A 16,122-nucleotide genomic window follows, 5' to 3' on the forward strand; every position below is an offset into this window, starting at 1 on the left:
GTAGAGCCATTGTGGAAAATGATTTGGCGCTCTCTTTAAAAAGTTAAAAAAAAAACTTGTCAGACACAAGTTTCACTCCTTGGAAACTACCCAAGAAAAATTAAAACATATATCCACACAAAGACATATATGTGAATGCTCACTGTGTGTTATTCATGTCGGCCCCACATGGAGGCATCCAGGTGTCATCGCCTGGTGAGTGCATAAACAAAAGGGCCACGTAAGGGACAGTATTCTGCGGCATGAATGCACAAGCCACTGCTCCGTGCAACATGGGGGCCCCTCGAAGATTATGCTCAGTGAGAAGCCAGATGCAAAGAATACATCTTGTGTGATTCTGTTCATATGGAATGTCAAAAAAGTGGTGATGGAAATATTCTAAAACTGGATTGTGGTGATGGTGGGGCACAACTCGGTAAACTTATGAAAAAACTATTGAATTTTAACTTACAATGGATGGATGCTATAGCATTTAATTATACCTCAATATGTTTAAAAGTTATTTTCTCTTGCAGATATTTCAAGTCCTTATCTCTCCTTCTCCATCCTTCTGAACGATGGACTGGATAAAAGCAAGTTCTTAAGGGCTCCTTTAAATAAGTAATAGATGGCTCTTGTTTTTACTTTTTATTAACCTTTAAAAAATTGACAAAACTTGCAGTTTTCATCTTTTAAATTAGGAAATACTTAAAATTTGTAGAAAATTCAGTCAGTGAACGTAGCAGACACTCATATACCCTCACCCTCAACTCAGCGGCGCGAGCATTTGTCACTTGAGACCTGGCCTCGGCGGCGAGTCGCTGCCGGCCGCCCGCCCCGTCGGGAGTTAGCTGAGAATGGGAAACGGGGCCCCGTCCTTGGGGAGCCCGGTGAGAACACGGAGGAAGGACTTCAGGCAACGCTGCGGACCCTGCGGGCAGCGAGGCTGCAGGCAGTCAGGACAAAAAAAGAAGCCGACCGTAAGAAAAGATTTTCCCCCAGAGCAACACCACCTCGGGGAGTTTCCTGCTGAAGACCTCCAGGTGCTGAAGGAAGAAGGAATAATTGCACTGAAGCCTCCCATTTTTGCAAACCCCGAAGGGAATAATGGATCTGGAAATGATCGCGGGACTGATAACATTACAAAGGAGAGGCGACCTGGCACAGGTGCACCTGCGGGAGCACACGCCTGGTCCAGGTGTCACCTCTGCCTCCTGATGTGACCTTGTCTCTCGTCGGGAGACTTGTGGTCTCCTCTGGGTGAAGGTGGGTCTGCTTACTTTTCCACCAAACTTTCAGGTTTCCTTTCTCGTCGTGCCCACTCTGTGGGAGGACTCTACCCCCGTTTGCTTTCGAAGTAAGGAGACGGGCAGGACTTGCTCCAGGCAATGAAATGTGGGCACAGGGCTTTGCCCGCCTCTTGGGCAGATGCTCGCAGGTGCCCCGGCCGACACGGGGTTCCTGGGCTCCCCAGAGCAGCGGCCCACCTGGTCACAGGCCGTGGGCACCCGGCGGGGAGCCAAGGTCCCCGAGCACCACGCGGGCCTGGCGGGGCCTGGCAGGGCCGAGCGCCACAGCCCCTGCAGGGACCTGTACCCTTTCCAGCACTTTGCTTGGCAGGCGTCGTTTCCAAGGCCCAGAATGCTCAAAATCCTGTCACTCTTTAATTCCCAACTGGAAATCTTTCCTTTATTTCATGTTAGAATTAAGTTTTCTGTGCTCTCTGTTCCTAATGCAATTTTACAAACAGTTCGTCTATATACTCACTGTGCCAGTTTGGATGTATTATGTCCTCCAAAACACCATTATATTTGATGCAGTCTTGTGGGGGCCGACACATTAGTGTTGAGTAGGTTGGAACTTTCTGATTGAGTGTTTCCATGGAGATGTGACTCAATCAAATGTGGGCAGGACCTTTGATTAGATAGTTTCCATGGAGGTGTTACCCCACCCTAAATTAAATATGTTTTATGCTGTTATGTGGCACCATATAACAGCAGCCATGAGTGACATTTTAGAGCTGCAGCTGAGACAGACATTTTGAAGATGGCCATTGGAAACTGACACTGACATTTTGGAGAAGCCATTTTGAAAGGCAACCTGGGAGCAGGCAGACAGCAGCCACATGCCTTCCCAACTAACAGAGTTTTTTTGGATGCCAATGGCCCTTCTCCAGTGAAGGTATCCTGTTGTTGATGCCTTACCTTGGACATTTTATGGCCTTCAGACTGTAACTTTGTAACCAAATAAACCCCCTTTATAAAAGCCAGTCCACTTCCAGTATTTTGCTTAACGGCAGCATTAGCAAACCAGAACACTCACCAACATTTGATATTGTCAGACTTTTTAATTTTAGGTATTCTAATAAGTGCCACATCGTATTGCATTGTGGTTTTAATTTGTACTTCCCAAAAGTCTAATGCTGTTGAACATCTTTCCATGTGCTTCTTTGTCATCTGTATGTCTTTTTTGGTCAAATGTCTAATCAATTATTTCCCCATTTATTTATTGGATAGATTCCAAATACAAGTCCTTTATCAGATGCATGTTTTGCAAATATTTTTTCTTGGTCTGTGGCTTGTCTATTAATTCCCCTAACGAAGATGACTTTTGAAGTGAAAAGGTTTTTAATTTTGATGAAGTCCAATTTGTCACTTGTTTCCTTTGGTAGAAAATGTTTTTGCTTAACCGAATGTCACAACCATTTTTCCCTATGTTTTCTTCTAGCAGATTTATAGTTTTAGGTTTTACATTTAAGCCTGGATCTTGTTCCTGATCTTTTCTCATTACTGATCTTAGAGGGAAAACAATCGGGTTCAGGAAGGTTGCCTTCTATTCCCAGTTTGCTAGGAGTTTTAAATCAGGAATATCTGTCAGATTTTGTCAAATGCTTTTTCCTGTGTCTGTTGAGATTATCATATGATTTTTCTTTTAATTTGTTAATATAGTGAATTATATTGAGGTTAAACCAAACTTGCCTTTCTTCAAAGAGTAAATATGCTTTGTCATGATGCATTTCCTTTTGATATATTGTTGGATTTAAATTGCTAAAATTTTGCTAGAAATTTGCGTCTATGTTCATGAAGATTTGTCCTGTAATTTATCTTTGCTTATAACGTCTTTGTCAGGTTTTGTGATCAAGTAAGAGTGGTTTTCTAGAATGAGCTTGAAGATATTCTCCCCTCTTCAGTTTTCTGGAAGGGTTCATGTAGAACTGGTGTTACTTTTTTAAGTGTTGGTAGAATTTACCAGTTAACCCATCTGGACATGGAATTTTTCTTTGGAAATTTTCTTAAACTACAGATTCAATTTATTTAACACTATAGGGCCATAAAGGTTATCCATTTCTTCTTAAAGAAACATTAATTTGTGTCTTTCAGGGAATTTTCCATTTCCTCCAAGTTGTCAAATTTATAGGTATTAAGTTGCTTATACTATTGCCTTATTTTCACTTTAATATTTATAGACTCTTCAGTGGGGTCACCTCTCTCTTTCCTGATGTAGATAAATCACATCTTCTCTCTTTTTTTCCTGATCAGTCTGGCTGATCATCTCAAAGAATCATTCCACTGATTTTTCTCTATTAGTTTTTCTGCTTTCTATTTCATTTATTTCTGCATTAATCTTTATTATTCTTTTTTTCCTGCTTCATTTGAGTTTAATTTGCTCTTTTCCTAATTTCTTATGGTGAAAATTGAGATCTTGATTTGAGAACTTTCTTCTTGAAAAATGTAGGCAGTTAGTGCCATGAAGTGTCCCCTAAGTGCTGCCTCACTGGAATCTCAAAAATACGCTACTCTGTGCTTTCATTTTCAGTCAGTTATAAATACTTTCTAAATTCCATTTTATTTCATCCTTGATCCTTGGGTTATTTAGAAGCATGTTATATAGCTTCCAGATATTGGGGGATTTTACAGAGATCCTTCTGCTATTCATTTCTAATTTGATTCTGTCATGATGTGAGAACATATGTTGTACTAACTGAATTGTTTTAAATTTCCTGGGGCCCATTGTACGGTCAGAGCATGGTCCGAGCACGTTCTGACTTGGTGAATGCTCCTGTGCGCTTGTAAAGAATCTGTGTTCTGTCTGGGGTGGTGTTTGGTAGACATTAATCAGGTCCAGTTGGTGGAGTGTTGTTCAAATCTACTGTATCCTTACTGATTTTTTATCTACCTTTTCTATCAATTATTCTGGGAAGGATATTGAAATGTTTTATTATATCTTTAGATTTTTTATTTCTTCTAACAGATTTGCATAATTCGTTTAAGTAGGTGGATAAATGTATAGGAATGTTAAGTTCTTCTGATGAACTGACCTCTCTATCATTATGAAATCATATTCTTTACCCCTGATAATATTCTTTTCTCTGCTCTGAAATCTACCCTGTCTGATGTCAATTTAGTCACTCTAGCTTTCCTTTTTTATGGTGTCACCATGTGTTCCATTTTGCTAACGCTGCGTTATGCAAAATACCAGAAATGGATTGGCTTTTATACAGAGGATTTATTAGGTCACAAATTTACAGTTCTAAGACCATAGAAGTGTCCAAACTAAGGCATCAACAAAAGGACACCGTCACTGAGGAAAGGCCGCTGGCATCTGGAACACCTCTGTCAGCTGGGAAGGCACGTGGCTGGCATCTGCTGGTCCTTTTCTCCCGGGTTCTGGTTTCAAAATGGCTTTCTCCAAAATGTCTCTGGGCTTCTGTCTCTCTTAGCTGCTCTCTATCAGCTCCTGTGCTTTCTTTCTTGTTCTCCCAGGGCATTTCTTTCTAATTGTCTGGGGGTCTTCTCTTACCTTCCCCGGGGCAAACTCTGGGCTTCATCTCTTAGCTTCTCCAAATGTCCTTCTGTCTGCATCTCTCAGCCTCTCCAAGCATCTGGGTCTGTGTTGGCTCTTAGCTTCTCCCTGGGGCAAACTCTGGATTACATATTTTAGCTTCTCTCCAGGATGTCTCTCTCAGCTTCTCTGAGCTCGTTCTCTCTATGAGTTCTCTTAAAATACTCCAGTGAACTAATCACTGGATGGGTGGGGTCAGACCTCCATGGAAATTATCTAATCCAAAGGTCTCATGCATAGTTGGGTGGGCCACATCTCCATGGAAACAACCTAATCAAAAGGTGCCACCCTAACCGAAAGACCAATAAGTCTGCCGCCACAAGATTGCATTAAGGAACATGGCTTTTGCGTGGGACATAATAGATTCAAACCAGCACACCATGGCATATAAATTTTTCATTGTTCTACTTTTAACCTTATTGAGTCATTATATTTAAAGTGCCTTTATTGTGGGCAGCGTGTAGTTAAGTATTGATTTTTCAGCCAATCTGGGACATGCCTTTTAATTGGATGGATTAGATCATTTACATTTAATGTGATTGTTGATAAGGCTGGGTTTGGTTCAATCATCTTGCTATTTGTTTTCTATTTGTCTCATCTGGTCTTTGTTCATTTTATCCACTTTTTCTGCCTTCTTTTGGAATTATCAAGTTTTTTATGATTCATTTAATCTAATTTGTTGATTTCTTAACTATAACTCTTTGTTTTGTTCTCTCAGTAGTTGCTTTAGGATCGTAGCATACAAGTTTAACTTATCAGAGTCTACCTTCATGTGATATATACAATTTCAAATATAGTATAAAAACTTTACAATAGCCCTTATGCTATTGTTGCCACATTTATACTTTTACATATGTTATGAACCCCAAAATAATGTTGTTATTTTTGTTTAAACAATAAATTATTTTAAAGGGATTTCAATAATAAGAAGAGATCTTATATACTTGTATGCTGCTAGCATTTCTGGTGGTCTTGTTTCCTTTCTGTAGCACCTGCTTCGATCTGGTATCATTTCTTGAGCCAAACTTGTGAAAGGCAGGTTTTATGGTAATGAATTCTTTCAGATTTTATATACCTGAAAATATCTTTGTTTCACCTTTATTTTTAAAAGATTAGTTCTGCCAAGTGTAGAATTCTAAGATGAAAGATTTTTTCTTTTCAGTACTTGTGCCAGTTTGAATGTATTATGTCTCCCAAAACGCCATTATCTTTGAGGTAATCTTGTGTGGGCAGCCGTATCAGGGTTGATTAGACTGTAATTCTTTGAGTGTTTCCATGGAGATGTGCCCCACCCAACTGTGGGTGATGACTCTGATTGGATAATTTCCATGGAGGTGTTACCCCACCCATTCAGGGTGGGTCTAAATTAAATCACTGGAGCCATATAAATGAGCTGACAAACAGAAGGAACTCAGTGCAGCTGAGAGTGACATTTTGTAGAGGAGCTACAGCCAAGAGAGACACTTTGAAGAAAGCTGTGCCAGTTTGAATGTATTATGTCCCCCAAACGCCATTATCTTTGATGCAAGCTTGTGGGGCAGACATTTTGGTGCTGATTAGATTGGAATTCTGTGAGTGTTTCTTTGGAATGTGCCCCACCCAGCTGTGGGTGATGACTCTGATTGGATAATTTCCATGGAGGTGTTGCTCCGCCCATTCAGGGTGGGTCTAAGTTGATCAGTGGAGCCATATAAATGAGCTGACGGACAGGGGGAACTCAGTGCAGCTGAGAGTGATGTTTTGAAGAGGAGCTACAGCCAAGAGGGACACTTTGAAGAAAGCACAGGAGCTGCAGATGAGAGACAGTTTGAAGACGGCCGTTGAAAGCAGACTCTTGCTCCGGAGAAGCTAAGAGAAGACAAATGCCCCAAGAGCAACTAAAAGTGACGTTTTTGAGGAACTGCGGCCTAGAGAGGAATGTCCTGGGAGAAAGCCATTTTGAACCCAGAACTTTGGAGCAGGTGCCAGCCACGTGCCTTCTCAGCTAACAGAGGTTTTCGGGACGCCATTGGCCATCCTCCAGTGAAGGTACCCGATTGCTGATGTGTTACCTTGGACACTTTATGGCCTTAAGACTGTAGCTGTGTAACCAAATAAACCCCCTTTTATAAAAGCCAATCCTTCTCTGGTGTTTTGCATTCCAGCAGCATTAGCAAACTAGAACAGTACTTTAAATAATTTTTCCATTTATTCTCACATACATTGTTTCTGACAAGAAATCTCATGCCATCCTTATCTTTTACACTTGGTATGTAACAATGTCTTTTTTTCTCTGGCAGCTTTTAAGATTTTCTTTTTCTCACTGATTTTAGACAATTTGTTTCTGCTGTGTCTTGGTGTGTTTTCTTCATGTTTCTTTTGTTTGGGTTTCATTAAACTTCTTGGATCTGTGAGTTCATAGTTTTCACATTTGGGAGTTTTGGGTCATCATTTCTTGCAATATCTTTTCTATCCCTCCCCTCCTGTGGGGATTCCAATTACATGACTATTAGACTCCTTGAAGATTCACAGATGTTCTGTTAATTTTTAAAAATTATTTTTTCTGTCTGATATTTTGGTTGGTTTCTATTCCTCTGCCTTCAAGCTCACTAATCTCTTCTGCAATAGCCAATCTGCTTTTAATCCCATCCAGTGTATTTTTTATCTCAGGCATTGTTTTTTTTTTTTTTTTTTCCTAAAATTTTTATTTAGACTTTTTACTATTTCCCATGCCTCTACTTAACTTTTTGAACATATGGAATACAGTGGTAATAACTTTTCTTCTAATTCTAACATATGTATCAGTTCTGGGTAGGTTCTGATTGACTAATTTTTCTCCTTATGATTAGTGTTTTCCTGCTTCTTTGCCTGCCTGGTGTTTTAGTTGAATAGTGTCCACCAGGAACCCCAGAATGTGACTTTTTGATTTCCAGCTTTAACACAAACAGAATAGAATAGATTGGCTTAACATCAGGAATTTATTGGCTCACAGTTTCAGATACTAGACAACTTGCTTCCTCCCAGAGTCAGGGTCTTCTGGCTGCCGGTGCAGTCTGGGGTGCTTGGCTTTTCCATCACGTGGCAGCGCTCGGGGCCATGTCCTCTCCTTTCCCTTCTGGGTTCTGTTGACTTCCAGCGTCTGGCCATTCCTTGTGGCTTCTTCTTCCATGTCCAGTATCCTTTGCTTATGCAGACTTCAGCCGTGTTGGATCAAGCCCCCAGCCCCATTCGGTTTGGGTGCCTTGAACTAATAACATCTTCAAAGCTCCTGTTTACAAATGGGCTCACACCCCTGGGACCAGGGTCGAGACCCAAACACGCCTTTTGTCAGGGTGGGATTCAATCCCCAACAGGGATCTTATTTGGAAATAGGTTGGATATAATTAGTTAAGATGAGGTTACACTAAATCCAACGACTCGTGTCCTTGTTAGAAGCCTGTGCCGACCACAGCAGGGTTAGAGTGGTGCATCGCCAAGCCAAGGAATGTAAGGTTGCCGGCGCCCACGAGAAGCTCGGAAGAGGCAAGGAAGGGTCTTCCCATTGAGACTCCAGAGAATGCGGCCCTGCTAACACCTCAACTTCAGACTTGCAGCCTGCAGAACTGTGTGACAATCCGTCTCAGCTGCCTTAAGCTACCCAACTTGTCATTTGTTATGGCAGCCAAGGAGACTAATACACCTGGGAACCCCTGATTGGCTACGAGACACTGACTTTACCTTATGAGGTGCTGGAGAATTTTGTCTTCCTATAAATATTCCTGATCTTTATCCCAGGACACGGCTCAGGTTCCTGGAACCATTGGGCCCTTTTGGGTCTTGCTTTTCAGAATTGCTAGTTGAGACCAGAGCCCTGTTTGGTCTCAGGTTAATCATTCCCCATATTCAATCAAGAGCCTTTCGAGACTCTACCTGACACTTGTGAATTACGAAGTCTTCTGGGGTCGCTGGTGGGAACAGGCACCCTTCTCAGTTCCTTCTTGTTTCTCGGGTACTGGCGGGTCCTCTTCTCACTCTCGAGTGATCCTTTCCTGGGCCTTGGGGAGTTTCTTCATGTGCTGTGGCTGGTCTGAAATGCTGAGGACACAGGGGACCTTCTGCAGATCTCAGGATTTCTCTCTCTGGGCAGCTCTCTCCTTTCCGTATTCTGTCCTGCAAACTGCAGCTGCCTCGTTCCTGGGCTCCCAGCTCTGTCTCAACTCGGGGCCCCGTCCACGTTCTGCTTGCACCCCCTCTTTGTACCATGGCCTGTAAGTTGGGGCAAACACGGGGCTCATGAATTTCTGTTTTCTTTGTCTCAGGGGCAATTGTCCTTCATTTCCTGATGCCCTGTGTCTTTCATGTATTTGGTCTCTTTAGGCAGGAGGGTAAATCTAGTCACTATTATTGCATCTGGGTTGGTTGCAGGTGTCCCTAATGCATATCTCGCAAACTTTTTATTGTGGAAAATTTCAAATTTGTGCAAAATTGGCAGAATGGCCGCAGGACCGCGCAAGCGTGCATCTCCGCACTTTAAACGTGCAGCTCGCAGCCAGCCCCGTTTCCTCTGTGCCTTCGCTCACTCCTCCCCCTCTCGTGATTCTGAGCAAATCCAGGCGTCGTGAGAACGTCTGTGCACCTTTCAGGGTGAGCTTCTGCAGCGGCCTGGTCAGCCCGTCAGAGCCCGCGCCTTCCGCCGACCCCCGCTGGGCGTCTCCCTGCTTGAGGGCTGTCCCCGGAGCCTGGGAGAGCCACGCTGCCTGCTCGTGGCGGGCGGAGCCGCTGGTGGCCTCGACGCCAGCCCAGGACGTTCCCCGGCCGGCGGGCAGCAGGTGCGCTGGTGGACCAGCCAGCCCCGTCCCCGGGCGGGCGGCTCTGAGTCCCGCTGGGTGCTGCGCTCCAGCTGACCCCGTGGGCGCTTCCTCGGCTGCGCTCCGTCCACGTCCCGTGTGCTGAGTCACCTGCTGGTTTCCCGCGCCTCCCAGATAAACTACCTCCACTAACATCCTTACCTCACGGCCTGCTTCTGGGGGAACCCAAATGACAGGAATCTCTAAAAGGTAAGCTCTTCAAAAATGACCAGATTACCAAAAGAACTCTCCGTATCCACCACCGAGGACCTTCCCATCTGCCTGGCGTCCCTGTCTCTGTTGGGCCATCTCTGCACAGCCATGGCAGGGGCTGGGTCTCGCCTTCCTTCTTAACCCTGTGTCCAGCCTTGCCTTAGGTGTAGACGATATCAACTGCTGCCTGGCTTGCTTAAGTAAAAGACTTTAGTTCTCATCTCCCTAGAAAACTAGGTTATAATCGAATGGTGAAAAAAAATCTAAATAACCAATAAAATGTTACTGCTCTTTCATGATCTAGAACCCCTGCTGAGCCCATTGCCAGCAATCTGTATATATGGGCAATACCAAACACTTGGTAAGGTACGTGACATTTGTTGAAAAAATTAATTCTTCAGTGATTCAAATTAGATGTGTATATGGCATAACTGATTGAAGTTAGAAACTGTAAATTTGGGATTACAAAGATCCTTAGGGTAGACCCTCTAGTTTACAGAAAATATCTTTATGGTGGCTGTGTGTGTACCTAAAAAAACATGTTCCTGAAGTTAATCCATTCCTGGGGGTGAGAACCATTGTAAGAAGGAAGTTTGCCTGAGTCTGCCTCATTCAGGGCGGGTCTTAATCCCATTGCTGGATAATAATCCTATTACTGGAGTCTCGTATAAATGGAGTGAATATAGAAAGAGAGAAAGAAAGACAGTCAGGGAAGCAAGAAGCTGAAAGCAACAGCACCCGGACGAGAAGGGAGAGCCCAGCAGATGCCGCCCCATGCCCGGCCGGTTGGCCGAGGAGCCAGGACTGCTGGCTGCCGGTCTTCACTGAGAAAGCATTGCCTTGATGACACCTGGATCTGGACATTTTCCTGACCTCAAAACTGTGAGTCAATAAATTCCCATCCTTTAAGCCCACCCATTTCATGGTGTTTGCTTTGAGCATCCAAGGAAACTGAAACAGTCTTCCACCTGCTAGTGTCGCCTACTGGTAAAGACTGGCTACTGTTTTAGAAATAACTACCCTGTTTCCTACTGCTCATTAATTTTGACAGTTATGTAACAAATGTTTTTTTGTGAAGCATTTAAGTAAACAATAAAAATTTGACACAATGGAAAAATGTATGGTATATAATTACAAGTTGCATGCAAAGAGGAAATATCAGAAATAGAATCTTCAAGTTTACATATGCATGAGGCTCAATTCAAAACTAAAATCAGAGTTGACATTTTAAAGCCAAAGGAAGCAACTGCAGGTATGTGGAAAGGGGTATTAAACAATCATTGCTTAAAATTTCTCGGATAATTCCAACAATTTAAGTAAAAATAATAAATGTTCAGCCTTTTATGCAAAATAGCACCTGTTCGTTTTTTGTTATACATCTGGAAATCTCTAATTACCAGTATTGAAATCCAGGGTCTCATGATATTCGGTGTTCTCAGCTCTTCTTCACTGCACCCAGCAGCCTCTGCACGGTGATTCCGTTTCCTCAGTTGCAGCCAACTGTACTCGAGGAAGCAGCTCTGGGATTGCTGATCTTCTGTTCTAGCCCAGTGGGCTGTTAACAAATATTTATCTGTCATTCCTTGGACAATCTTCATTTGTCCCAGGATCTAATTTTATAAATTAAAAATTATATTCTGGCCGTTTTTTTTTAATCCCATAAAACTAGGCAGAGATTGGGTAAAGCGCTCTGTTTATTCTGAAATGATTTCCGGGAGAGAAGGAGGAGCTCCGTGTAGTCTCCACCCGGATTCCCCATCGCACCTGGGTGCTGAGAGGGTTTGGCGAGGGACGGTGGTGTCCGTGAACGTGATGAAGCTCACTGAACCGTACACGAGAGTGGTTAAAACGGGAATTTTGTGTGTGCGTGTTACCGCAATAAAAAACAAACCGAATAAAAAGCCCGCGACTTCCTCTGGATGTTCTGACGACGGCTGGCTCCGGCGTTTCCGGGTGCGTACTCGCGGCCCCTCCTGGGCACGGAGAGGGTCTCTACTTCCGACACGGACCCCGGCCCCAGAACCGCGACGGGCGACCCGCGCCCCCCGCAGCCGGGCAGCGCCGCCGGCCCCGGGACCCGCACCCGTCGGCCGTCGCGGCGCCCCCAGCGCGGGCCCCACTCACGCTCCGGCACGTACGGAACGATTTGTTCCCGCGGCGCGAGAGGCAGCGGCAGGCGCAGAGCAGAACCGCGGGCTGCAGCCCATCCCGCACCCTGCACGGACAGGACCACCACCGCCCACCGCCCGCCGCTCCGGGCCCCGCGCGGCGGGTCTCCGCCGACCCCGCCTCCCAGGCCCAGGCCACGCCCCGACCCGACCCCAGGCCCCCCCCACGCCCCGCTCCACCTCCCAGGACCAGGCCCCGCCTCCACGCCCCGGCCGCCGAGCCCCGCCTCCCAGGCCCAGGCCACGCCCCCAGACCCAGGCGCCTCCCCCCCACGCCCCGCTCCACCTCCCAGGACAAGGCCCCGCCCCCTCGCCCTGCCCGCCGAGCCCCGCCTCCCAGGCCAAGTCCCCGCCCCCACGCCCCGCTCCACCTCCCAGGCCCAGGCCACGCCCCCACGCCCCGCCCCCACGCCCCGCTCCACCTCCCAGGACCAGGCCCCGGCCGCCGAGCCCCGCCTCCCAGACCCACGCTCCGCCCCCAGGCCCCGCCCCCAGGCCCCGGCCGCCGAGCCCCGCCTCCCAGACCCAGGCCCCGCCTTCCCAGGCCGGCTCCGCCTCCCAGGCCCCGCCCCCGCCCTCCCCTCCCAGGTGCGGGGCTCCGGACGGACCCGCGTCTCGCTGCGCCAGGTGCGCCTCGGCGTCAAGATGGCCGCCGTCCGCCGCCTCCGCGCCGGGGACCCGCGGCTGCGCGCCGTCCTGTGCCTCCTGTGCTGGGCCCCGGCGGCCGTGGGCGCCGTCCCCGAGCCCGGGCTCTGGGCAGTCACGGCCAGCGACGTGAGTGGGCGCGGCGGGGCGGGGTCCCGGGCCCCTCGGCACCCCCGGGCCTGCCCCGGCGCCCCCGCGGCCTGGTCTCTGCGGCGGGCTCCTGTCCCGAGCGCCGCGTTCCCGGGGCCGCCCCTTGGCTCTCGGGCCTCCTCCTGCGGGCCCCGGGCTGCGGGGGGCGTGGGGCCGGCGCCCCTCCACGCGGCGGGGGCCTGTGCTCGCGGGGGCTCACCGTGCCGGGCGGGGCGAGCGGGCGGGGAGCCGGGAGCTGAGTCACCGCTCGCGGGCGGGGCGGGGTGTTCGTCCCGCGCGCTGAGGTGATGTCCCAGGTCCTAAAGATGGGGTGTGCACGCTGACTTCCTCACCCAGCGGAAAGCCGTACCCCGGGCTACGGCACTACCCGCAGCACAGAACCGCGCGGACGACTCGCCCGGAGCCGGCCTGTCAGCATCTCCACGGCTCGGTGCGGCCACTGCCTCCGGGAAGTCCTCTGGGTCAGCCCAGCCATAAGGCTCCGTTGCTGAATTCCTCTGCAGGCGCAGAAGCAGAGCTCAGTGACCCACAGTTTCCATCTGCTTCTTAGCAAACGGGCCGAGCCGTAAACTAGGCCAAGTAAATAGTACAGGGAGTGAGGCAGCGTGTCGGACCCCTTTGCACGTCTGTACAAAAAGCCAGGGGTCCTGGGGAAGGATGACTTGGCTTCGGGTATGTGAGGAATCGTTTTTCTCTTGGGTCCGTCTAATTTACCCTTATTCGTAAGGCCCCTCTTTGCAAAGAGTGGGCTCAATTTCTCCCACTTCAAGTTGTCAGAACTTATTGGCAGAGCAGGAAGGACTTGGGGCTTTCCTTCACTTGAACTCCAAATCCACTAAAAATGGTTGTGTTGTTAGTGAGGTTGGGCAGACCGTTGGGGCCCCTCAGGTGTGCCCTCAGCAGCCTGGTGGTTGGGGTGGCCCAGACGAACCTTAGGCGCGGTCCCTTCTCGGGAAGGCCTCACGGCGCCAGGGGTAGTGGGTCCACAGGTCACCGCTTGCCAGCCACCTGGGGATGTCAGACACGGGTCACCGCGTGCCGGCTGCCTGGGGATGTCGGACACGAGGGGCCCCCTAACCCCACCTTCTGGAGCAGGCGTCTGGCTGGGTGTTACAAGGCGGGGGAGGAGACAGCCCTCCACGGAGTGCAGGAAGCTCCGGTGCTCCTGCTGGATGAGGTCCACCCTCCGTGCCAAGCCTGGCCTTGCGGAGGCCAGAAGTGGGCACCAGCAGTCCCATCGGTGGGCTGGGTCCAGAGGGTGGGCTCCTGCCATGAGACATGTAGGCACAGAACCATCAGTTCTGGATTTTTAAAGTGGAGCCAGAATCCACATTTTTAACTATATGAAATCCAGATTTTATGATGTCAACGAATTTGGAACTTAAAAAAAAAGTTTCCTTGTGGGCCAGAACCTCCAGGTTGGATTAGGCCCCCAGCAGGGGACCCTTGAGGGGTTTAGACAGAAATGTCAGCCACTTTGGCTGCTAAGGTCTGGGGGCCGCGGGGCCAGTTAGGGATCACAGGAGTCCCAGCAGTAAATGTCGAGCCAGCCATGGTGTCAGGGGCAAGACCAAGGCCCAGGTGGCGGGATGGCCCTGCCCTCACCTGGTGCCAGGCAGATGGTGTTGGGCAGCGAGGGAAAGCCTGCGCTGGGGCCGGTGGGGTGCGCTTGTGGGACCTGCCCGTGGACGTGTCCTCCGGGCAGTCGGGTTGTTGGACCTGGAGCTCAGGGGAGGGATCTGGGTTGGGTCTGCACTTCAAATTGTAGACCCAAATTCTTATCTCCCCTTCTAGGCCTGCCCACTTCTCTTATTGTTATTGAAATGGGGAGGGGCAGCGCAGGGGGGGTGACTGATCCTGTCCTCTGTTTTTTTTCAGTTCCCAGTCACATACCCCTTCTTATAGAATTTTTATTCTTGAAGTTATTTCCCTTGTGGCAGGGGCTGCAAGGGAGAGTGGGCGCTGGAGGCCACGTGGGGAGGGCCTGGGCTGGCAGGGGCCCCCGGGGGCCTGCTGGGGAAGGGGCTTTACAGGGGGAGGACTTCACTGGCTGAAGAAGGGGGAGAGGAAAGGGTTTGACGGTAATTTCCCAGGCGCCACCAGGGCCTGGGAGCAGGAAGGAGGCGCTTTGCAGGGCTGGAAAGGAAGTTGCTGGCGGGCGGGGCCGGGCTTGGCCGCTCAGGTCCCGCGGGAATTTTGATCTAAACTTTAAGTGCAGTGCTGAACGGAAACTCGGGGGAGTGGGGAAGTTGTTTTATCAAAAGTACATTCATGATGATCCCTGGAGAGGAGGTGGGCACGGCACAGGTGGTGGTGTCCCCCCCCCACCCCCCAGACCACGCACTGCTGCCTCCGTGGTGGGGGCTGCGGGGTTGCGGAGGCAGGACCACCCCTGGCCCACACCTGCAGGGCGCACGGAGCAGGCCGACGAGCCCCTCAGCAAGTGAGCCCCGGCTTGGGTCTGCGTTTTTAGAAAACCACCACTCTGCTTGTAGGGAGCACTGCAAGGATTAGAACTGCATTTTCTGGGTAAAGTTATACTTTTAAATAGTAGAGAAAAAAATTTTAACAAGGGCTTTCTACATTTGGTTTTCCTTTTAGAAATCAGGACCTTTGGTATTTAGGAAAACCATGTTTAACTCTACTGAGATCAAGTTTTCTGGTAAGTATAATAAGCTGATATAGTACTATCGTTATAAACTAGTATCATGTAGTATGACATTAAAAACCAATATGTTAACTTAATGTAAATTAATATATGTAATAAACTAAGCAAATGCTTTGTTTTTAAGTGCTTCTAACAGTTTCAGGTTTTCTTTGTTTCAGTCAAGGCTTGGTTTTTTGCAAGAATTGATTTTTATGATCATGTCTCAGAAAATATAATATGAATCAATGTTTTAGAATTATAATTAAAGTTTAATAAAGCAGACTTAAGCAAAGATTTTAAAAGCAGATAAATTCCTTTGAAGAATGTATGGAATGTCACAATTGCGATGTCATTTGTACCGATTGTTTTCTGACCGTGTGTATCCTGGCATGACGCAGGGATTGCTGGCCGTTCCTGCTCCGGTGGGGACTTCAGAGCCCCGAGGTGGCACCTCGTCAGGCAGGCCTGTCTCTTCAGCACAGGGCTGGTGGACCAGAATTACTGTATCACGATCTTGAGCCTTTTCAGCACTTCTCATAGGTTCATGTGGGGTCACGGGCACGGCTCTCTAACTCGTATCGTTTCCAGTAGAGCTGGGAAAGTGTGTTGCCAGGTTAAAGTCGGGGATAAAGGGCAGTTTTCCCTGGTGTAGAGCACGTTGGCCTCTCTGGGC

General features: G+C 48.3%; 1 protein-coding gene across 2 annotated transcripts in view; it reads left to right on the plus strand.

Moving 5' to 3' along the window:
• The first annotated feature begins 12,602 nt into the window (after positions 1-12,602).
• TMEM87B (transmembrane protein 87B) overlaps positions 12,603-16,122 on the plus strand; it is a 76,100-nt gene continuing 72,580 nt past the window's right edge. For both annotated transcript variants that reach the window (XM_037807661.1, XM_037807662.1), the window contains exons 1-2: positions 12,603-12,781; positions 15,404-15,464. In XM_037807661.1, the coding sequence (XP_037663589.1) occupies positions 12,653-12,781; positions 15,404-15,464 (190 nt within the window). In that variant the 5' untranslated portion in view covers positions 12,603-12,652. The remainder of the gene's footprint in view (positions 12,782-15,403; positions 15,465-16,122) is intronic.

This window comes from Choloepus didactylus, chromosome 17 (assembly GCF_015220235.1).
Source record: "Choloepus didactylus isolate mChoDid1 chromosome 17, mChoDid1.pri, whole genome shotgun sequence".
In the NCBI taxonomy this organism is placed as follows: Eukaryota; Metazoa; Chordata; class Mammalia; order Pilosa; family Megalonychidae; genus Choloepus; species Choloepus didactylus.